General features: G+C 49.2%; 2 protein-coding genes across 2 annotated transcripts; one reads left to right on the top strand and one right to left on the bottom strand.

Annotated features, from left to right (window-relative positions):
- Positions 1-18132: 18132 nt before the first annotated feature.
- LOC112887508 lies at positions 18133-18976 on the bottom strand. Its single transcript, XM_025953695.1, has one exon. It carries the CDS (start codon positions 18935-18937, stop codon positions 18299-18301), a length of 639 nt encoding a protein of 212 aa, XP_025809480.1. The 5' UTR covers positions 18938-18976; the 3' UTR covers positions 18133-18298.
- A 1193-nt stretch (positions 18977-20169) lies between these two features.
- On the top strand, positions 20170-23100 carry LOC112884115. The gene has a single exon (XM_025949446.1). It carries the CDS (start codon positions 20456-20458, stop codon positions 22877-22879), a length of 2424 nt encoding a protein of 807 aa, XP_025805231.1. The 5' UTR covers positions 20170-20455; the 3' UTR covers positions 22880-23100.
- Positions 23101-23752: the final 652 nt, after the last annotated feature.

Genomic DNA, 23752 nt, shown 5'->3' with positions numbered 1-23752 from the left:
TTGTAACGCCCTGAAAATTTACTCAAGAAAAACCGCGCGCTAGAGTGTTCAATTAAAAATTCACTCGTTGTCGAAATCCTAGCTCTAACCCCTAAAACCCTATCGCCGTCTCATTCTGCACCACTCACGCGCTAGAATAAATCGTAAAAACGGTTCGAGATCAAAACCCTAACCCTAACCGGATCGTCATTCCGCATCGTTCGAGGGCTTGTCGCTCGCGCGCGACCGCCCGCCGCGATCAACGCCGGCACTCCTCGTGCCGCGCGCCAATCCCGCGCGCGTGGCCGACCGGCCGCGGTCGCCGCCGCGACCGGCGCCGACGCGTTTCCCCCCCTCTCTCTCCTTTCTCTTTTCCCCTTCCATTTCTTCTCTCCCTTTTCTCTTTCTCTTTCTCCCTTTTTCTTTTCTCTTTCTTTTTCTCTCTTTCTTCCCTTCTCACTTTTCCCTCTCCCTCTTCCCTTCCCGGTCTCCTCTGCCGCTCGCCCGCACACAGCCCAGGCCGAGCGCCGCGCCTGTGCCCGGCCGTGCTGCCGCGCGCCCACCCCGCGTGCTCCGCGTGCCCGCGTACCGCGCTGACCGCCTCGCCGCGCCACTCGTCGCCGCACGCCCGCCCTGGCCCGCGCCTCGCCGCGCCGCCCGTGCGCGCAAGGGCGCGTGCCGCGCCGCCCGTCGCTGGCGCCCTGCCCGACCGCGCGCACGCCGTCCCCTCCTGGCCACTGTGGCCGCACAGCGCCCCGCCCTCGGCGCCCACGCCGCTCGACGACGCCCACAAGCCGCCGGGGCACCATTAATGGCGCCCCGTGCAGCCGCCGGTCGCCACCCCCCCGAGGGCCTCCTTCCCGCCGCCCTCTCCCTATAAGACCCCCCCCCCACCGCGCAGCCGCCTCCCCACGGCCTCCACCGCCACCTGCAGCTCCTCCCCGAGCCCACAGAGCCGCCGCCACCCACAGCTTCCCCTGCCGCCCGCCGCCCACCGTGGGGGCGTCCCCTCGCTCCACCTCGGCCCGAGGTAAGGCCGGGGATGGGTTCCCCGCGCCCCCCTCCCTCTTTTCCCCCACTCCCGGGCCGCCGCCGTGCCCTGGCCGGCCGGATTGGGCCGCCGCCGGCGCCCTGTTCTCCTCCCTCCCCTGTTTCCACGGCTAGAGGAAGAAGAAAGGGCTATTTTGCTCTTAGCCCCCTCCCTCTCCTCTAACTGATTGAAATAGCCCCCACTCTATTAGCCTTTTTGCAAAAATGACCCCACCCTTTCCGTTAATTCAAATCAAACCCTTCGGAACATAAACTTAAACGTATTCGACACCTTTTAGCATGCTTAGGGTATTTCTAGGATTTACAAATAGGCCCACACTCTTTCCGGATACTTACAAACAAGCCCTCGAACCCCCGAAACCATCTTTGGCTCGTCATTTTATGTGCGAAACAACCTCCGATTGACCCGAAACTTTACCACACCCTTTCTAGTATAGTTTTAGCCGTGCCATTAAGAAACCACCTAGAGATACCACCCCTAACTCCGTAACTAAATTGTTTCCGATTCAAGCCTATCGGTAAAAGCTTTTAGTTCTTTCGCTTGATTGTGTGTCTGTTTGTTTGCGTCGTAGGACACGGAGTGAACGACGAGGTTCCCGACCGCGACCAAGCAACTGAGGACCAGTACTGCGACCCCGAACCCGAAGGACAGTGCTACGATCAGGACTTCCTGCAAGGGTTTGACGATGGCAAGTTCAATTCCGCCCTTTGATGCATGTTTCTGTCCTAGTTTTTACAAACACAACCCAGTGGCCTGTTTTATGAAATTGCATGGTTTTGCGTGCCGTAAACATGGTAGGGTAGCCACCCTTGTTGTGATAACCATACCTTGAACACCTGATTTTATAAAGGAAACGCGTGTGTGTATGGAGAGGGATAAAATGTGGTTTTGAAAAGCGAGTTAGACGGGATGGATGGCATTTCTGTGTGAATTGCCGTTGGTGTGCTCGTACCTGTGTGGTTGAGCGTGGAAGGGAGATGTCCGTCCTGTCACCCCTAAGGACCGAGTTGTTGTGACATCTCACCTAGCTTCCTGTCGTGCAAACCACTTGACCGTTGTATGGGCAACGGCTTGGCCTAATCCCACTAGTTAGTCTGATGGCCGTCAGGAGAGCTGGGAGCGACGGGTAAGCGAGGAGAAGGGATAAGCTCTGTGTGACTTATGCCCCGGTTAAACCTCGGAGATAGGTCGAATGACCCCTCGATGGACCCCGTGATGGCTAGTCAGGTCTAGCTAAGGTGGGTAAGGGCTTCGATGGGATCTACACCGGCACTAAGGTGTTCGTGCTGTGGTACCCCACCTGTGGGTAAAGTTGCACACCTCTGCAGAGTTAGAAATCTATTCGAATAGCCGTGCCCACGGTATTGGGCAGGTTACGGTGTGGTCACATAACTAGCGTTTCTCTCTGGGAAGGGTTGAACTGGCGTGGGTTATTTGAAAAGTATCCGGCAATGGTGCTGAGTGCTACGACGGACGGGGAGTCCGGTAGCGGCTTGAAACTTGGATCCGTGAGGATCGACATTGTGTGTTCTTAGACACTTAAAAACTTGTTTTGGAAATTGTTTTTAAAACGAACCCTTGCATACAATTGTGTTTCCGCAAAAGAACCGTAACTTTATCCTTGGATTATCCTGTGCATCTAATCTATTATACCCCCCCCCCCCGTGGGTGTGATTGGACTTGCTGAGTACGTTTGTACTCACCCCGTTCTTACTTTACAGTGGAGGATCCCGACTACAACCCCGAGAACGACGAGTAGGGCCCCGTCCTGCACCCAGTCTTGCCTGTGGGTGAGGTCACCGTTGGAGCTCCGCATGGCGCAAGACTCTGATGATCCCCTGTTCGTAGTTAGTGTAGTAGTATGGGTCTTTGTTGTAATCCTCGCGATAGTGGCGCTTCACTGCCCATTACCGCGAAGAGTTGTACGGTGATGTACCATCTGATGTAATAAAAGTGTTATCAGCCTCCTGGGACTGATAAAGTGACACTTTTAAGTCTTCCCTGATGGGGGGACGCTTCAGTATATATGTATGTATATACCGGACAACAATAATCCGGTACATACGGTGCAGAGGACGGCTGGAGGAGTTTCCGAAGCAGATGCCGATAAACAAGCATGGCTGGCTACTTACGCTACCGGACCGAGTCATGAAAGCACACACTTGGCTCCAGGAGCACAGACGGTAGAACAAATCAGCGCCATCTTAAGGGATCAATTTGGTATTCTACCAAAAAGGCGAGCGATCGGCTATACTAAGCCATATCCAAGCGAATATGACTTGATCCCTCTGCCGTCTAAGTATCGGCTCTCTGAGTTCACCAAGTTCAGTGGAGCAGAAGGATCTAGCTCCATCGAGCATGTGAGCCGATACTTGGCGCAGTTAGGGATGATCTCAGTGTCAGATAGGTTTTTCTCGCAGTCTCTCACAGGGCCAGCCTTTGGATGGTACACATCATTGGGCCCTGACTCGATCCGCACCTGAAAGCAGTTGGAGGAGCAGTTTCACGTCCAGTACCACTCAGAAACTGCAGAAGCCGGGATTGCCGATTTGGCACAAGTCCGGTAGAAGCGAGGAGAAACCGTGGCAGAATATATCCAGCACTTCAGAGAGGTCAAGAACCGATGCTACTCGACCTGCATTTCAGAAAAAGAGGCAGTCGAGCTGGCATCCTTGGGATTGGTGAAACTGATCAAGGATCTGGTTTCCAATTGGAGTTCAATTCTTTGGCGCACTTGGTGCAGAAATTGACGACATACGAGCAACACCACCCAGAGTTGTACCAGGACAGGTTCAAGCGTCAAGTGACCTTGATCGATGCAGAAGATGCTGAAGACTCTGGGGATGACCAAGAAGTAGTAGTTACAGAGTGGACTCGGGGGGGCAAATCCCGTGTCCTGTAAGTGGGTGAAGCAGCAGGGACCTGCAAAAGGTTTTGACTTCGACGTGAGCAAAATTGAGCAGATATTTGATCTGTTATTGAAGGAGAAGCAGTTGAAGTTACCTGAAGGCTGTAAGTTTCCTACAGCACAAGAGCTGCAAGGGAGATCATACTGCAAGTGGCATCATTCTTTCACTCATAACACCAGCGACTGCAAAGAACTCTGTTGGCAGATCCAATCGGCTATTGAACAAGGCCGATTGATCTCAGGCCAAAACGCCATGAAAGTCGATACCTAGCCTTTCCCAAGCATGAATATGGTAGAAGGTTATGACAGATCTGCGAGATGACAATTAGATTTCGCACTTGGCATTAATATGGCAGGGCCTGCATCGTGTCGCCATACAAAGAATGAAGAGGCCGATCCCTGCGATCGGCCCCAAAAAGGGAAAAAGGGATATATCACGGAGGAACAAGTAAGGCACGTCAGGAATCAGCGGCCGGCCTCATCCGATCTCCTCAAAAAGTATGAATACCAGTATCAACAATGTCTCCAGCATGAACTGGAGGATGAAGAATATGAACGCCGTACTGGGAAGAGCTTGAAGACACATTCTAGCACGTGTGATCATTGGCGGTGCCCGTTCTTCAAGTATTGTTGGGATTCTGGCATGAGCCGATTGCCAACTGTCGAGGATTGCCCAGAGTGTAGATCTCGGAAGCGCGATGCAGAAGGGATCTCGGTGTTTCGACGTTTGGGACCTGTGCCGCGCCAGCAAGAGCAAATTCAGCCACCGTGCAAAAGGGTGGACTTTGAAGAGGAGGAGGATAAGTATCATCGGCCACGCTGGTGCCCTGATGGACTTAACCGTTCCTAGAAGCGCAGGGTACAGCGGCTGCGTAGTCTGGAGAAAGCCGAGGCCAGATATCTTGAGACGCTAAGAAAGGCGCGCCGGGATTTGGCGGACAAAGTTCATTACACCCAGAAACGGGAATCGCGCCCTCCTAAGAAAGAGTGGCATCCAAAACCGACAAGAGCCGATGCGAAGACATCAGCTGATGGACATATGGTGTTTGTACTCCCTGTGGAGTTCAGCGCTCAAGGCCGTGAGGAGTTACCGGTAGCCCAGCTTGACTTGCGGCCGCGGCCAGTCATATTCGAGAAGCCCCGAGCAAAGAATTGCAAGCATTTGAAGGCTTTATACCTCAAGGGTTATATAAATGTCCAGCCTGTCAACAAGATGTTGGTCAACACAGAAGCAGCGGTAAACATAATGCCATACTCAGTGTTGCATCGGTTGGGGCGGTCCACTGGAGATCTAATCAAGACCAACGTCATACTAAGCGATTTCAACGGCCAAAAATCAGAGGCACAAGGCGTCCTTAGTGTGGATCTGACCGTGGGAAGCAAGACTGTCCCCACCTCTTTCTTCATCGTCAACAGCAAGAGTACATACACTGTCCTACTTGGGAGGGATTGGATTCACGCCAACTGCTGCATCCCTTCCACGATGCACCAATGTTTGATTCAATGGGATGGATACGAAGTAGAGGTGGTCCATGCAGACGATTCAGTGGAGATTTCACACGCCGCCATGAGCATCTGGGACGCAGAAGATTAGGAGCCTATCTCAGGGATCAGTTTGGAAGGCTGTGACCGCGGTGAAGCTACAAAAAACGGGGTGAGGCTGGTCTTATCCACTGCCTTACAGAGTAGACGAAACACAAAGGACGAGCTGTTCTGACACGCTTGTCAAGGCCGATCCCCGTGATCGGCCACAAAAAATGAAATGTAAACTTTTATGACAAGTGTTTTACATGATTATTGTAGCAGTTACAAGAAGGTCCGCTCTAGCAGCCAGCCATACATCGATTGTAAGGCTTCAAGGATTTATGAAAATTATAAGGCGGCCGATCTTAACGATCGGTCGAAACTCATTTTGTCATATCCTTTGTCCATTTACAGCATTGACTTGACAGATGATAGAAAGCTAGGATATGGGTTTACATCAGCTGACGAGCTCGAAGAAGTTGACATTGGTCCTGGGGATAAGCCACGACCAACATTTATCAGCAAGAAGTTAAGCCCGTATCTGCGAGAGCTAATGATAGCTTTGCTGAAGGAGTACGCAGATTGCTTCGCCTAGGATTACACGGAGATGCCTAGGTTGGATAGGAGCATAGTCGAGCATCGGCACCCTCTCAAGAAGGGATCTTGGCCATTTCAGCAGCGAGCGCGGCAAATGAAGGCTGAAGTTCTAAAAGAAGTCAAGAAGGAGGTGGAGAAAATGCTAGAAGCAGGATTCATCAGGCCGTGCAGGTATGCCGAGTGGATTTCAAGCGTCGTACCTATGCAAAAGAAAGATGGCCGATGGCGAGTCTGCATGGACTTTAGAGACCTCAACAGAGCTACTCTGAAGGACGAATACCCGATGCCTGTCGCGGAAACACTGGTCAACGCGGTTGCTGGTCATAAGATTTTGAGTTTCATGGATGGTAACGCCGGCTATAACCAGATTTTCATGGCTCCGGAGGACATACACAAGACTGCGTTCAGAGTACCTAGGGCAGTAGGACTGTTCGAGTATGTGGTCATGACTTTCAGGTTGAAGAATGCCGGTGCCACGTATCAACGTGCCATGAATTATATCTTTCACGACCTAAATGGCAAGTTGGTGGAGATATACATTGACGACGTCGTGGTTAAATCTGCATCAGTTGAAGGACATTTGGGAGACCTACGGCAAGTTCTGGAATGAATCAGAAGGTTCGAGCTTAGGATGAATCCGAAGAAATACATTTTCGGCGTATCGGCTGGTCAGTTCCTGGGTTTCTTGGTTCATGAGAGGGGAATCGAGATTGGCCTAAAGATTCAAGAAGCTGTAAAAACTATGGTCCCACCTACTACAAAGAGGGAGCTCCAGCAGCTCATTGGTAAAATCAATTTTGTCAGAAGGTTTATTTCCAATCTCTCCAGGCGGATTGAGGCTTTTATGGAGTTGGTGAAGATTAAAGCCAATGATGAGTTTCGCTGGGGGGCAGAGCAACAACGGGCATTTGAAGAAATATAGGAATATTTGTCAAAGCTGCCTGTGTTAGTTCCACCCCAACAGGATAAGCCATTCTATGTTTACTTGTCGGTAGGCGACACCTTCATCGCTTCAGTGGTGATACAAGTGCATGACGACAGGAAGAAGGTTGTGTTCAACCTCAGCAGAAGGATGCTGGATGCAGAGACCAAATACCCTGATATTGAAAAGTTGTGCCTATGTTTGTTCTTCACCTGCACAAAGCTTCGACACATCTTGCTATCAGCCAAGACGATTGTCATCTGCAAATCGGATGTTATCAAGCACATGCTACCGGCTCCTGTGTTGAAAGGCTGACTCGGGAAATGGATGTTTGCATTGTCAGAGTTCGATATCCGATACCAACCCGTGAAGGCAGTCAAAGGGCAAGCATTGGCAGATTTCATTGCAGAAAGGATCAATACTGACATAGCAGCACTCTCCGTGCGCGCATAGGCCATGTACTTCGACGAATCGGCTTGTGGAGATGGATATGGCATAGGTATCCAACTTGTGTCACCTCAGGGGGCAACATATTCCTTTTCAATCAGATTACCTACCGCCTGCACCAACAATCTAGCAGAATATGAAGCGGTACGAAAGGGTATGGAGTTGCTTCTGGAGGCTGGAGCTGAAGCAGTGGAAATTTTCGGGGATTCAAAGTTGGTGATTTCTCAGCTCACAGAGGAGTACAGGTGTGAAAGCGAGTTGCTCTTCCCGTTATGGGTACAATGTCAGGAGCTGATGACCCAATTTAGGTACATAAATTTCTATTGGATACCTAGGGTATAAAATTCAGAGGCCAATGATCTTGCACAGATGGCTTCGGGATACAAGGCTGTGGCAGAAAGAGCCGATCTTCAGGTATACCTGCTGGACCAAGGAGACTGGAGAGCCGATATATTCAATTACTTGAAGGATTCAGTTCGGGGGGCACCTAAGAGGATACGCTACAAGGCCATGAACTACGTCCTGATAGGGGACGATATGTTCTATAGGACCCTAGAAGGATTGTTGCTCAAATGCTTGAGGCCGATCAAATCGAATCAGCTCTTACATGAGGTCCACGAAGGCACTTGCGGGACTCACCAATCGGCTCATAAGATGAAGTGGCTGATTAGGCGATCAGGGTATTATTGGCCCACCATGCTTGAAGATTGCTTCAAATATTATAAAGGATGTCAGGCATGTCAGAGGTTCGGGAAGATACAGATGGTACCAGCGTCAGTAATGAACCCTATCGTCAAACCATGGCCGTTCAGAGGCTGGGGCATGGACATGATCAGCAAAATTAATCCTCCATCTAGCAAAGGCCACCAGTTTATTTTGGCTATCACAAATTATTTTACCAAGTGGGTGGAGATAGTCCCTACGAAGTCAGTAGCATCTAAGGATGTCATTAATTTTGTTAAAGAGCATGTCATTCACAGGTTCAGGATTCCTCAGACCATCACAATAGATGGAGGGTCGGTCTTCATATCAGAGAAGTTCAAAAGGTTCTCTACAGACATGGGCATCAAGCTGATCAGGTCATCTCCATATTATGCTCAAGCAAATGGACAAGCCGAAGCATCAAATCAGAGCCTTATCAAGTTGATCAAGAGAAAGATTGATGAGCATCCTAGGCGTTGGCATGAAGTATTGTCAGAGGCATTATGGGCATACCGTATTTCGTGCCACGGAGCAACAAGAACTTCTCCTTATCACCTGGTGTATGGACAGGATGCTGTATTACCATGGGAGATTACGGCCGACTCGAGACGCATAGAGTTTCAAAATGACCTAACAACTGAAGAATATGTTGCTCTGATGAACGACAATGTTGAGAACCTTACGGAGCTCAGACTTCGGTCATTTGAGAAAATCAAAGAAAATAAGGCCAAGGTAGCCTGCGCATACAACAAGAAAGTCAAGACAAAAGAATTCCAAGTTGGAGATCTGGTTTGGAAAGCGGTGCTACCATTGGCGACTAAGGATGTAGCACATGGCAAATGGTCTCCAAATTGGCATGGGCCTTAAAGAGTTGACCAAGTCCTACCTAGGAACGCATATATGCTTGAGGAGTTAGATGGCATCAAGTTTCCAGTGGCAGTCGATGGTCAACATCTCAAGAAATATTTCCCAAGTATGTGGGATGATGGGCAATAAAATCGATGCTACGCATCAGACTGTAAGCCGATGCATTCACTTGGCCCAAACGAGTGGAAGCCGATGCTACGCATCAGGCTATGAGCCGATACGACCTGATGGGCCGTATAGGTGGAAGCCGATGTTGCGCATCAGACTGGACACAAGGAAAGGGGGCCGACACGTGCAGTCGGCCCGCATATAAACAATATATATATATATATCGTACCCAACGCATTGAGTTGGTCCAATAGCCGATGTATAACCATCGACTTTAGAAGTTAATTTGAATACATTCAAGTTTTGAAAGACAACCAGCTACAAGAAGTGATTACAAAGTAGCCTACTGAAGGAACTCGTCAATGGCTGTGATAGCCTCAAGGCGAACGCGGTCACCTTCAGCAATCATTGCTTCATCGTCCTTGTCCACACCTGACACTACCTACCGACTCAGAACGTTTAGCTCTGCGAGCTCTGTCTTCAGTTGGGCAGTCAGCTCCTCTGCTTCTCGTTTGGAGTGGGCCATAAGGTCCTTCTCCTCCTGGATGCGCCGCTCGGTTGCCCGTACCTTAGCCTTGAGGTCCTCTAACTCGTTCTCCAGAAGTTGAAGCCTTTGAGAGTGTACAAATGTGTCAGTCTTGGCATCCAGAGTCACCTTCTTCTCATTAAGCAGTCAGCACCTCTCGGCAATATCGGCTTTCAAGGGGGCTTGAGAGCGGCGAGCTTCGATCCTTTGTCGTGCCTGTTCTATCTTTGCCCGAAAGAAGGGGAGGTGTCCGGCTGGCCAAAGCTTAATCTGAAGGACTTCCGGGAGTTGAGACTTGATCTCCTCGAGAATCTGCTTCACTGCGTCAGAGTCCCGGACCAAGGCATCAATTGGAGCTGACAGAAGACCTTTCACACGGAGGAGATGGCTGGCGACACCAGTCGGATCTGGCTGATGATCATCCATTTCTAGTGTGGCCGAGCCGACGGATGCAGGGTCAAAGGAGAGCAACTCCGAGAGGTTTAGACCCTGGAAGAAGGTAGAAAATTAGCACAGCACAGGGAAAGGAAGATGCAAACGGCTTGGTGAGAAAACACACCTATTCTGAAGAAGGAGTGATAGCCGATGAGGTGACGATCAGCTCCTGCAGACGCACCCTTATCGGAGAAGGATCGATAGCCGATGAGGCGACGATCGGCTCCTGCAGACACACCCTTGTCGGAGAAGGATCGATAGCCGATGAGGCGATGATCGGCTCCTGCAGACACACCCTTGTCGGAGAAGGATCGATAGCCGAAGAGGTGGCGATCGGCTCCTGCAGATGCACCCTTTCCGGAGAAGGGTTGATAGCCGATGAGGCGACCATTGGCTCCTGCAGCTCCTCAAAGTTGACTAGCGTGCCGATCGTTGTTGCAAGACTCTCTGGAGTCTCCAGGGTCGGGTCCTGGAGGTTGACCAAGGGGTTGATTGCTGCCACAGGGTTCTCTGGAGCTTCTAGAGTGGGGACTTCTTGGCGCGCTGGCCCTTCTCCACTGGAGATATCCACGACATTAGCCTGCAAGCAAGAAAAAAGCAATTGAGTTAAAATATACCTGTTCAGAGGACTAATTCTAAAGGGACCATGCAAACCTGGTTGATGTTCGGAGCTTCTCGTTCCATAGAAGATGGTCCAGCCTCCTTTCGAGTTTTTCTGACAGTCATCTTCTTCGCCTTCATGTGGGCTCGGGGGGCAGCAACGTTGGAAACTCATTTCCGCTTGAAAGCCGATTTTGCAAAACCAGGCTAGATCTGCATTATGGCCTTTGACGGGGGAGGTGCGTTCTTGCCAAAGAGGGCCATGGGAGCAACTAGTGAGAACTTAAAGGTGGAGCCATCATCGTTCTTGGGCTCCGGACCATCCTCCTGCTGCAGAGAAAACAAACGGGATTGAAGAAGGGGATAAGCGGAATAATGAGGAGATACTGAACTGATGGTAATACCTCTTCCTCAGGGGCTTCATATTCAGTGTTAATCTGCTGCAGCATTGGCCCCAAAGCTTTCCGGAAGATATGAGTCTTCCACATCGACCACCAGTCCTCAAAGCCGATAGCCAAAGAAGTGAAGGATAAATCAACAGGGATTGGGAGATGAAGGTCAGTAAACAGATCATAGCATCTTCGGCTGGTAAGAGCATCGGGGCAGATCAGTTCTACTTATGGTCAGATGGTGAAGGAAGAAATAGGGAGGAACTTGCCCAAGACCAAACTGCCGGGCTGCTACAACCGGCTGGTAAAATTCATAACCAGGCTTGATGATTCTACTAGAAGTGCTCATGCCAAGTGCCATCGTCATCGGCAAAATCAGCCAATCTGAAAGTGATTGGGTTCTCGAAGACTTCAGAGTCCTCGTAAGGAAGGAAGATGGGGTTGTCCAGACCTCCATAGAGTATCCTAAACCAGCTTGAGGCATCTGTGGGGTTCAACTTGCTACCAGGAAGACTATACAGAGCCTGGCCGAAGTTGGTACACCTGATTCGTCTCCCACTCTGATCTGGAAAGAAATTCTTGGCTAGAACAGGGAAGTGTGGTATGTGGTTCTGAAAATATAGGTGAGCCCATAACTGGATGAACCACCAAGGACCACCGGTTCTAAGTTTTTTCTGGGTGAGCAAACTAGAAGACATCAGGTGAAGATATCTATAGACCTCCCCAGGAACAATTTACCAAGGCCAACAGTATTGCCTTTGGCCAGTTCATATGCTAAGGAGAGGTAGTTTTTGGTTGGGGCAAGGTAAGGACCGCAGAATATGAAATGTTCCAACCAAAGATTTAGAAAGGCCATGTGTTCCTTCTCAGTTACAGGGCCTGTGGTCTTGATGTGCTGGTTCAGGTAGGCGCCCCAGTTTGTGCACTCCGTTTTGGAAGAGAGCTTGTACGAGACTTCAGACAGTCTGTAAGCAGAAGGGCTGGATGATGCAATGTCTAAGCCAGTGATCATCACCACATCTAGAAGGCTTGGGGTCATCGGCCCATGGCCAAATAAGAAATAGTTCAAGGCATCAGACCAAAAATAGCCGATGGTCTTCAGAAGGTTCTCATTCTTTTCAAGGGGAGACAATGACAGAGATAGAGCATCGGCTATTTCTACGGTCTCCCAGGTGGGTTGGTAGGTTTTCGCCACCCTGTTGTACCAGGATACCCAGCCCTCGGGAGGATTTGGCCAGGCACGCAGGCTGTCGGCCCAAGAATCTAAGTCTATATTTTGGCTCATGAACGGGATTCGATAGGCCTCACAAGAAATTAGATCTATCGGACGCTCATAAGAGTGAGGCCCAAGACAGAAAAAATTGGGGGAAGAAGGATGCGGCAAAAGAATGTCTGAAACCTGAAGAATCGACAAGAGCCAAATAGCAGAAAAGAATCATTTAATGCTTCAAAGGTTCGAATAATCACTTCATTAAATTAGCGAAGGTCGAAGTTTTACCTTCAGACCAAGGACGCCCGCATCGGCATGCGAAGATCCCACCATCTGAAGCCCCAAGGAAGTTCGAAGGCCGGGAAACTGGATCTAGGGTTTGTTGCGCAAGTGTCGAGTGCGTGCTCTAAGGCTTTGGTCTGAGTTTTTCTGATTGGATTTATGAGCAAGGGTTTTGGAGCGCAACTTGGATTTGGGGAAACCGTGTAGATTTATTTTGGGAAAGTTCCGAATTTAAGCAGAGAATAGAATTGATTTGAGAATCGACCCAGATCCGGATCGGCACTTTAAGGAAAGGAACCGATGCATTGCCATCGGCTCCCGGTGAATCAGCTTCTCAACAGTTGTTGACTAAACATAAGATTCCCTTCATAGGGAAGGTCATTACAAATGGGGAGCCGATTGCTCCTAGAGCCAATCTATCGGCTTGATCCTACGATCTACCACCGGTAGGTGTCTGAGACTTTGTGGCACTTGATCGGAGGAGTCGCGCTGGCGTCGCTGCTATCATCGTCGCTGCCGCCATCATCTCCGCTGCTATCGTTGCTAAAGCCACTACTGTCTTCGGCTTCCTCATTGTCATCGTCGTCGTCGTCCTCCGACGACCCACCAAGCAGGAAGCCCCCTGCCATTGAGTCCTCTTCGGTTGATGAGGTATCGACTTCTTCTTCCAAGGAAAAGAAGTCTCCCTCCCAGGATACGGTGTCCTCGTCATCTTCATCCAGCTCCCCGCCGAGGAGAGGCTGGAGATCTTCACTGTCAGTCAGGGATTCATCATCCTCTGACCAAGTCTGGAAGTCCTACTCCTCTGCATCGCGCAGGCCTCGTAGGCAGTGATGGGGTCATACTCTGGAGTTGCTTCTCGAGTGGACTCAGGTTCAAAGGAAATGATGGATGAAGCAGAGGAAGAAGAAGCCATTACGAGAGAAGGAAGGGCATATTGGTGCAGTTGCTAATGGCTGAAGGAAGGGGATGAGTGAAAAGAAAAACTACCGGGGGTAGGCTTATGAAGACAGGGTGGAATGTGAATCGGCACCGTGACGGTTTCCAAGGAATTAGATGCAGAACAGCCACATCCCGTGGAAGTGAAAGCGGCACGCATGTACGAATTTTGGAAGACAAAGAGGCGAGGCGATGGGAAAGAAAAGAATGGTTTCGGAATAATTATTGCCGAAACTAGGGAGGCATGTGTTATCACCATAATTTAGCTGGGCTAGAAGGTGGGCCGCAAGCAAGATGGGCTCAGAAGATAATTGTAATGGGCTTGCGAATCGGCTCCTACGTGGGCGGTTTAAGGCCAGATTGGCCCATATCTAGATAGATATGTGCGTTTAAGTTAGTTGAGATAGAGATAGTCAGGATGCGTGTCGTAGTCAGTTAGGGTTGGTTAGTAGAGGCAAGTCTCTGGACTATAAATATGTACCCTAGACTACGAATGAAGGACGAACAATCATTCACAAACAACTCTCGGTGCATCGCCACCCCTGCTCTAGGGTTTCTCTCAGGTAAGTGCCGTGCAGCCCCGATCACGCTCCGCGTGATCGGGGCAGCATCATTCCTGCCTGTTTACCTTTGTGTTTCTCGTACTAAAGCATTGTTGATGGCGAGTAACACTAGGCTATCTTAACGTTTATAGAGATGCATCGGCTTTTCATACTGTATTCATGCGTTGCCTATTACCTGTGAACATTTAGCTGTGCTCGTGCCCAATCTCAGGTATGAGGGCAGCACCTTGCTCTATTTTCAATTATTAGATTCAATCTGTTAGGGTTAGTCTTTGCCCGTCAAAAATTTAGCTTAACATCTGCATGATTAGGCCCTTCAAACGAGTTAAATGATCCGGCAGTACGTTTGATGCTTTGTATTAGCCTGAAGAGGGATTGTTTCGGGAATCGGCTCTTTTGTTGGTTTTTTAGACCTCTGTTTAGGTTACTGCTCTGTGATTTTCCGTATTTGTTAGGTTTAACTACGCGTAGGATGTTCCAATTATGCAGTAAGGGCTTCAACCATCGTAGATTGAATCAGCTTATTGGTTACAGAGCAACTTCATATCAGTATTGGATACACACATTTCGTTTAGATATACAGATCCGATCTGATTCTGGAAGACAATCGGCTCTTTACAGCCGATGCTGGGGACCTCCTGAAGAGCCGATTATGGCTCGGACTAATGTTTGAACATGTCTGTGCATGCAAGAAACTAACTAAAAATCACTTCTACACCTTTCTGATCACGTATAGGTCAGGTGGCACGTCTAGCAAACCCAGACGCCAGGGCGTGTGCCGGATCCTAGGCCGTTGACCGAGGGATCGGGGCCCTCCAGCAGTCTCGGGAGCCTCTCGGCTCCTCATGTTGCCTGTCGCTGCTCGCCGGTGGGTTTTGACCGACAACACCTTTCTACTTCTTGCTTGAGCTCATCATTCTCCTTGGCAATAAGATCATCACATGATTCTACAACAACATTCTCATAGCATTTCTCATTGCAAGGGTTAGAGCAAGATTCATCAATTAAATCAATGCAAGAAGGTGAAGCATATACCTTGAAGATAGGGATTGCACAAGGGATAGATTGCTCCATTTCCAAAGAGTCATTAGTTTCATTAATGCTCTCAATTTTTAGTTTGAGCTCTTCATGCTCCTTGTTAAGCAATTTGAATTTGCACAACAAATCATCATAATTTATAACAAGGGTAGCATTAAGATCATTAAGAGCATTAAGTTGTTTGATTTCTTTAGATTGTCTTTTCATGACTCCTTGTTGCTGATGAATCAAGTCAAGAAGCTTACCAAATGAGGGATAATCGGAGTCATCATCACTTATATCGCTTTCACTCATACCTTTGGCCATAAGGCACATGTTTGATGATGATGTGCTGATGTTGGTGCGGGTGGGGAATCTCTTGATTGACTCATTGCTTAAACTTGTGCTTGATTCTTCACCACCACTCACCCATTCTCCGAAGATAGCAAAAGCTTCATGCTTGGGCTTCTTCTCCTTCTTCTCTTGCTTCTTCTTCTCATACTTGATCCTCTCAACCTTCATGATTTGATGGTGAGGCCATCTTTGAGGAAGACCATGTACCCCATCATGTTGATCTTCTTCAAGCTTTTGTTTAAGATCTTGGCTTGGTTGAGAAGGTTGGGGTCCATCTCTTCTTTTTCATCACTTGAGGAGCTCTTGGCCGCATCCTCTTCTTCCTCTTCACTTGAGCTTTCTTGGATCACCATCTTCTTCAACTTCTTGGCTTGCTTGCTAGCAAGGGCGCTATATGTTGGTGAAGAAGGTGGTTCTCTTGGCTTGATGCCGTTGCAAAGCTCGTGGGTGATCACCTTGTTGAGGACATGATTTGGTGTCATGGTCTTGAGCACTTTCTCATAGAGAATTGTTTTCACCAAATCATAGTCCGGCCTTCGGAGGGAGTGAAGGATCTTGCCAATGAGTTCCGTCTCTTCAATCTTCTTGACATCTAGGGAGTTAATCTCATTCACAAGAACATTCAATCATAAGTACATTGATGAAGCATCTTTATGATCAAATTGCTTAAAGCTATTAAGTTTATCAATGAGAACGTGATATCTTTCATTGACCACATCCTTTGTGCCACCATGGTTCTCATTGATAGTCTTCCATAGCTCAAAGGAATTTTTGCAAGCAAACACACGATTGAACACATTGTCACAAAGAGAAAATAAGATTATACTTTTTGCAATAACATTATATTGTCTCTCTTGGTGACCATCATTTTTCATGCCTTCACTCACAACTCTCCAAACATTTAGGCCCGTTGGTTGGAGATAAGCTTGCATTAAAATCTTTCAACGTTGGAAGCCCATACCATCAAACCGTGGAGCCAATCCTAAGGGATCCATCACTTCCCTGACGAGCTAACTCACTAGACGGTGAAGCCTAACCGTTCCAATGAGCCGTTTTTCACAATTTGCTAATGGAATTGACGTTTCTCTGTGAAAGAGGTGAGCCCCGGCTCTGATACCACTTAAAAGGAATCGGTGCTCGTAGCCTAAGAGGGGGAGGAGGTGAATTAGGCAATTCTAAAATCTAAACTTTTGGCTCAAACTAGTTAGCACAAAATATAAGCTAAAATATATAACCTAGATGTGCAACTAGGGTTCAACTAGTGTGAAAACCTTATCCTAAAGAGTTCTGGAACCTATAGCCAATCCTACCAAGATACTACACTAAGAATGTAAAAGCACACAAGATTGCAATAAGAAATATGGAAGCTTAAAAGAAGAGGATGACGGGAAGCAAACTCTCGATACAAAGATTTATCCCGTTGTATCGGTAGGTACAAAACTACCCCTAGTCCACGTTGTTGAAGCACTCACTAAGAGTATTACTTTTCGGTCACTGAGTCTCTTTCGGAACTCTTTTTGACTTGTCACCAAGGCTTAGTCACCAAGGCTCTCACCAAGTTTCCGGTCACCTCGATGCCGTCTCCACTAAGGAGCTTCTCCACGAAGGAAGAGAGTCTCCACGTCCCCTACACAAAGCTGTCCTCGCCGCTCCACACCAAGCCGGAGGGTCGATGATTTGCCTGCAAGCCAATAAGACTCCAAGGGGCCGGCACACCGAGGTACAATTTTTAGGTTCACTCAAGAACTAGTAAAGGGTCACAACACCTTGCTCTCACACTCTTTCTAGAGCTAGCCTAGCAATGCACTACCCAAAGCTTGTGCTAAACCTAATGATTTGATCAATGAGCTCTTTGGTTAGCTTGGAGAACTTCAGCAGAGTTTTTGTACCTTCTCACGAACTTCAGCTGCATCAAATGATCCGGGGTGAGGCCTTATATATGTTAGAGGATAGTTCATAGCCGTTGCTTGCTTTTATCTAGAAAAGCATAAAGCATCGGTTAAACCAGTCCCCAACCGTCGGTTTAGTCCCCACCCTCGGTTTAACCGGTCATACTTAGCCTGCCTACTAGCTGTTGAAATCCAATTGCCATCCTCTGTTGACGTCATTGCACCGACGCGATGCGCCGATGACCGTCGGATTAACCGGTGGTGAAGACTTTGCTTAGAAATCCTTCTGGAACTAAATTATGCATACTGAGTAACCACAACATGCTTGCACCGTTGCCTTCTTTTACCTTGTCGGTTTAACCGGTGCCTCTGTCATTTCTTCACTTGATCACCATATCAACTTACCAAAGCACCAACCTGTTATAAGTTCATGCCGTCGGTTTAACCGACTCATGTAATCATGCTGAACCTTGTCCAAATCATCTCGGCTGTTGTTTGGACATGTTGATGGTGATTTGGACCATCTTGTATATGGATTGGACTCCATTCATGGGACCTAGAAATTATACAAACTTGAGCTCGTAAATTTATTAGTCCCATTGACTACATTGTCACGCAATCACCAAAATCACAGTCATGATCTAATGGAGCTATGTTCCTTACACTCTTCGAATCCACGCATGGAAGGAAGAATGGTGAAGAGGAAGAAGGCGTGAATGTCATGATCAAGGAAGAGAAAGCAAACTTATATAAGCCTACCTTAATTACCGCTTTGTAAACCAACCCATATTCCCTGAGTATAGTTTGTAAAGGAGGGCGAAAAGGGCAGAGAAAGTATCTTCGCCACTCTATACCAACAACTAATTTGCATAACAGTGCAAATTCAATACATATTCAAAATACACCAGCTGGTGTCAAACCAAATCCGATCCACAGATGATTGTACAAAGTAGAATTAAACAAGAACACCAACAAATTAATGAATGAAACTATTCCATCGGATCATAGGTCCCGCACGGCACGTTATCATCCATGTCCGGTGCGGAGGCGTTGCCAGCGGCGCCCATGGTGAGCTGCCAGCAGTAGTAAACCGTCTGGACACTGGACTTGTTGTGCACCGAGTAAAGCCCAACGTCGAGGGTACCGTTCAGCTTCAGCATCGCGTTGGAGAAGATGCTGGCGCTGCTGCTGTTGTACAGCTCGTCGAAGTAGGGAGCGATTTGGGAAATGTCTTCTACATGCACATAAGCTTCCGTCTGCAGCAACGAGTTGGGGGCCACGACCATATCCATAACCTTGAACTTCGCGATAGCCTTGCTCGTGCGGTTGTTCACAGGGAAGACCAAGCCCTGGATGCCGGTGTAGTAGAAGCGGGCGCGGCCGCTGGGGTTGTTGGCCTGGACGCTGAAGGAGAGTCCGACCTTCCGCGGCTGCACCGACTCCCGCGTCACGTATATGATGCCGCCGGTGACCGAGAGAGAGAGCTCCTCGGTCCGGGTGACCACAGTGATGGCGTAGGCGACGATCAAGACGATGAGCACCGTCACGGCGGAGGCTACGGCCAAGCGCGTCGCGTTGAGCCCCCGCCGGAACGCCGATTTCCGGCCGACGGCGTCGGCTGCCGCCATGGCCGGGCAAGCGCTAGCTTTCTTGCTTGATTTGCTTTGCTGTGCCCCGCTTCTTCATTGCTTCCATAGGCATCATACATATATAGCGAGCACAAATGAATAGTGTACAGCACAAGCTTGGGATGGAGCTTAGGGTTCAAAAGTTTGGTAGGTGGAGGGAAAAGGAAAGCGAGCGAGAATATCAGCTTTAACTTTGAAGGAAATAAATTAAATTGCCAGGACTTGAGGAAGAAAAGATTCCAAGGATTAAAGTGGTTATAATGCGTTACCTAGTGACACTGCTAAAGTGATGTGTCTCGTAGGAATGTGGTTCCAAAACCCTATAAGCAGCAAGATGGACCTTTTGTCGTTTGTTGTTGGGGGAAGAGGCAGCTGATTTGTCTATATATATTGCCCAAGCCGATTTGCGAATTTTTCAAAACAATCCATATGCATTGGGAGGGAATGGTTTCATCGAGCATATATACTGATCGAGTGTGTTGGTTTGATTCTTTTTGTGTAATAAGATGCTTATCCGGGTTGAGTGATCAAGTCAATAGGGGTGCTTGCATTTTCAGCAAATTATTCATTTCGAATAATAATAGACAACATGCTTATTAAGTGTTCAAAATTTCACGAGTTCTATGATATGTTAATCTTTTTTACCATGATCAGAATTACCATTTGCCAATAGAACATAACTGCTCATCAAAAGATGCACCATTTCTATCCAAATTTTGTCCAAATTTCAAGGAATTATTGTTTGTATGCTTTTCCATGATCAGAATTACCATGCAATTATATGACCGTCGTTCCAAACATGCTTGGCACCTATACTAGATGTTCTTAGATGCTATATATAAATATATATTTCACACTATCAGCCACTAAGAGAATTATGAATTCTCTTACTAGAAGCTTCAAGGTCCCGAAAAAAGCAAAAATTAACGACATCTCTCCCGCCTTTACCACCGGACGGCAAGCCACCCCGGAGCTCCTCTAGGCTTGCAGGCGCAAGTAACCCCAAACCTCCACACCCTAAGCCCAAATATCCCTCTCCAATTCACTGTCCACTAAAACTACGGTGATCGATAGGAATGCAAATCGTCAGTCAATTGGCGAGGAGGAAGTCTCCTTATAATATATAAGAATAGACAGATGATGAGGGCATCATACTTTGTTCTTTAGTACAAAAGAAAAGTTAGCATCCTGATAGCTTGTCAAGAAAGAAGAACCTGAGTCACATGTTCTTCACTTTCGAGCTGGTCACATCGCCTCTACAGCTTACTCTACTGCGTCCCTCGATCCTGCTTTAAATCACTCTCAGCTTTGTCGCATTTGATGACAAAAAAGCAAACCTACGCCTACACGCGATGCTCTTCGTCTTCCTTTGTTCTTGCTGGAACAATTTTCTGCTCTTCCTCTTCGATCTCCTTTGGATTGAGATGAACTAGATAGTAGTAGTCAGTATATATAAATACGAGGCATGTGTCGCTAGCTATTACAGTGGCTATCTCGAAGCCCGGCCAAGAGGTAGCCATGGTGCTGTTCGAGAATGTCGTCTGCGACCAATCCACTAGGCTGTTCGTCTCCAACCTTACCTCCACGTACGTCAACCAGAGCAATGAGGCCTCCATGGTGGCGGCCTCCGTCATCATGTTCGTCCTCGCCGGGGTCTTCTTCAACCTGAACCTCTTCAGCGGCATCTCCGACGTGAGTGCCATCCTCGACCCCAAGGTCCGCATCGTCCTCTCCTCGGCGCTCTCCCTGCTGCTCCCCGTCATGTCGTACCTCTTTTCCGAGGCCAAGAACGCCGGCAAGGCCAGCTCCACCAAGCCCGCCGGTGCCGGCGCCGCCACGGACCTGACGCTGCAGGCTTTGGTCATCCTCGTGTGGATGCTGCTGGTGGAGCTCCTCCGCAAGAAGGTGGACGAGATCCGCATGAAGGGCATCTCCAGCAGCCTCCAGCGCGCCGGCCGTGTCGTCTGGCTGGGCAGCCTGGTCTTCTTCAACATCCGCAGCGCCGGCCGGAAGATCCTCTTCGGCATCCTCTGGATCCTCTGCGCCACCACGGTGGTGCAGCGGATCGCCTTCACCGAGTTCGGCAAGCGCTCCTACGCCCACGGCAAGAACGCCAGGCTCATCGCCTCCTACATGGCACAAATCCTTGGCCTCCACGTTGTTCCTGTCGTGCACCACGACGCCGGCGACGTGGAGCATGCTGCTCAACGACCGACGCCTGAGCAGCTGCTGAAGGCGTGCCCGTACATCGTGGTGGGAGAAGATCAGCTGGTGAAGGAGGCGACGGCGGACGGTTACGATCTGAACGTTGACCCGAACGGCGTTGCGGTCGTCACCGGCGTAGTCACAGTCGGCGATGTCTGGAGGCTCACCGAGAGTGATTCGAGCTTCGATGGCTGGGATCGAGACCAACGCCTGAGGAGGCTCTGTCTCTCCTTCGCTCTCTTCAAGCTCCTCCGCCGCCGGTTCGAGCAGCACGAGCCACTGACCGAGGAGGAAGCCACCCACGGCAGGGAGCTCATCCTCAAGGGCCTCTACTGCAATAAGGTCAAGGAGGACGGACATGGAGGCACGGTGAGGATGACGACGGACTCCGAGGCGGTGTTCCAGGTGATCACCGACGACGTCAACTTCCTCTCCGAGTACTACCACTCCGTCGTCCCCGTCATCTTCGCGAGCCCCTTCTTCCTGCTCGCCAACTACCTCCTCTTGCCCGTGGTCGTGCTCGGCCTCTGCCTCATGACCGTCTTCCTCTGCGGCAACGGAGACTTCGGCTACGCACTGGCCAGCATCCACGTGGACAACTACACCCTCAGCACCGGCATCCGCAACCTGACCATGTGCCTCTTCAAGGAGGTCAAAAAGTCCCCCAACTCCTTCTTCGCCCTGCTTGACCTCGCCATCACCTTCCTCCTCTTCATCATCTTCGTCTACGAGTCCGTCTGGGAGCTCGCCGTCTTCCTCCTCTCCAACTGGTTCATGGTCGCGCTCGTCTGCGACTACGCGGCCAGGCCGGCGTGGCGAGAGAAGCCCAGCTTCAGGTGGGGCTTCCGCCGGATCCGGTGGCTGCGGAGCAGGATGAGCCACGGCGAGCTCACCATCAAACAGTTCTCCGTGCTCAACCTGCGGTGGCCGCCGGTCTTCCCGCTGCCGTCCACGCTCTCCCTGCTGGTGCGGGCCAGGACTGTTCCGGCCTCTGTTAAGGACTCCATCATGGAGTACCTCGTGGCACATGACCATGCTGCTCCCATCTCCATTGGCAAGCCCGTGGTAGACCAAGATCTTCAATGGGCGTTCAAGAGCAAGAGCATCGCCGAGGTCATCCTCACCTGGCACATCGCCACCACCATATTCGAGGACAAATTCCCATCTCATACCTCGAGCAGCATTGTGGCGACGAGGCTGTCCAAGTACTGTTCATACCTGGTGATCTTCCACCCGGAGCTCCTGCCGGACAATCAGGACAAGACGGAGGACGTCGTCGACCTCGTGAAAAAGGAGCTCAAGGAGAGCCTCGGCTGCCTGGAGTTCTTCTTCTTCCGGCAGGCCGCCCGGGTCGAGAGGATCATGAAGCTCGAGGGAGAAGGGAGCTGGACAGAAAAGAAGGTGGTGAAAAATGGTGTGACGCTAGGTGCTTCATTACGGGCAAAGGCAAAGCCGCCGAATGATCCGGGAAGCAAGCCGCCGAATGATCCGGAAATTGTGTGGAAGATGCTGGGCGATGTGTGGACGGAGATTATGATCTACCTGGCACCATCGACGGACGAGGAACGCATGAAGGGGCATGAGAACGCGCTGGTGGAGGGAGGCGAGTTCATCACCGTGCTCTGGGCACTGACCACGCACACTGGCGTATCCCGGAAGCCCATGCCGGATGGTGGTCAGGGCGAAGATGGCGATCGTACTAAGCGGGCTGCAGGTTCACCTGGATCCGGCCATTGATTCGCTTGCATATATATTACTGCTCGCTCTTTGAGTTTGTATTGCGTGTTCTGTGTGTTTGTTCACCTCCCTTTTGATTCTTTCTGAGTGCCGGGCATTTTATGAGTGCCAGAGTGTGTTCGGAGTACGCTCTGAAGTATTACGGAAGAGATCGATATGCATGGGTTTGTAATTCAGCTGAAGTTCTGTTTGAATTTATACAACATCTTTTGCTTTAACAATAGTATATAGGCCGCATTAAGCACTGATTAACCGATCAAATTGTGTGATGACGAGAGGTTCAGCAGATATTATTTTTTAGATAAAGGAAAAGGGCGCTGCTTCCTTCCTACCTATACGCATCAGTCAGACTCAATTATTTGTTCAAAGTAAGATTGGCGTATCTCGTACAGTGGGAGACGAAACTTTGCGCGAACTTAATTTCCTATAAATATGTACTTCGGTTACTATGCAAAAGGTTGGGATGTTATCCATTCTTTTTTAAGAAAATGATCTTAAGCTTGATGAGCAGATTCAGGAGCACAAAAGCGCCAACTCCGTCTGTTGAAGTATTGTAGTAAAATACAAGGCATCAATCCAGTATTTACATCTTGGAAGATCAAGCAAAGTAGCACATTAGTATATGATGATATAAATCCAGAGAAAGGCAATGCACACGCGACGAATGTCTCTCATATATATAAACGTTTTGAGAACAAATAACGCATATACTCATGATAAGCGCAAGCTGATAATAGATGTCCAAACTTTTGACCATATAAATTGAATTCGTGTTAATTCAAAATAAAGGGGGAAATGCAAGCAACTATTTTATCATAAAATAATATACAATACTAATACTAGTCTAATACTCCTATCCAATTAGTATCTGTC

Source organism: Panicum hallii, chromosome 3 (assembly GCF_002211085.1).
Source record: "Panicum hallii strain FIL2 chromosome 3, PHallii_v3.1, whole genome shotgun sequence".
Lineage (NCBI taxonomy): Eukaryota > Viridiplantae > Streptophyta > Magnoliopsida > Poales > Poaceae > Panicum > Panicum hallii.
This window is presented reverse-complemented; position numbering and strand designations above follow the sequence as displayed.

What these genes read in the sequence shown, in the direction of transcription:
- LOC112887508 (XM_025953695.1), bottom strand. Translation starts at nt 18,937, where the DNA reads ATGGCGGCAGCCGACGCCGTCGGCCGGAAATCGGCGTTCCGGCGGGGG.
- LOC112884115 (XM_025949446.1), top strand. Translation starts at nt 20,456, where the DNA reads ATGGTGCTGTTCGAGAATGTCGTCTGCGACCAATCCACTAGGCTGTTC.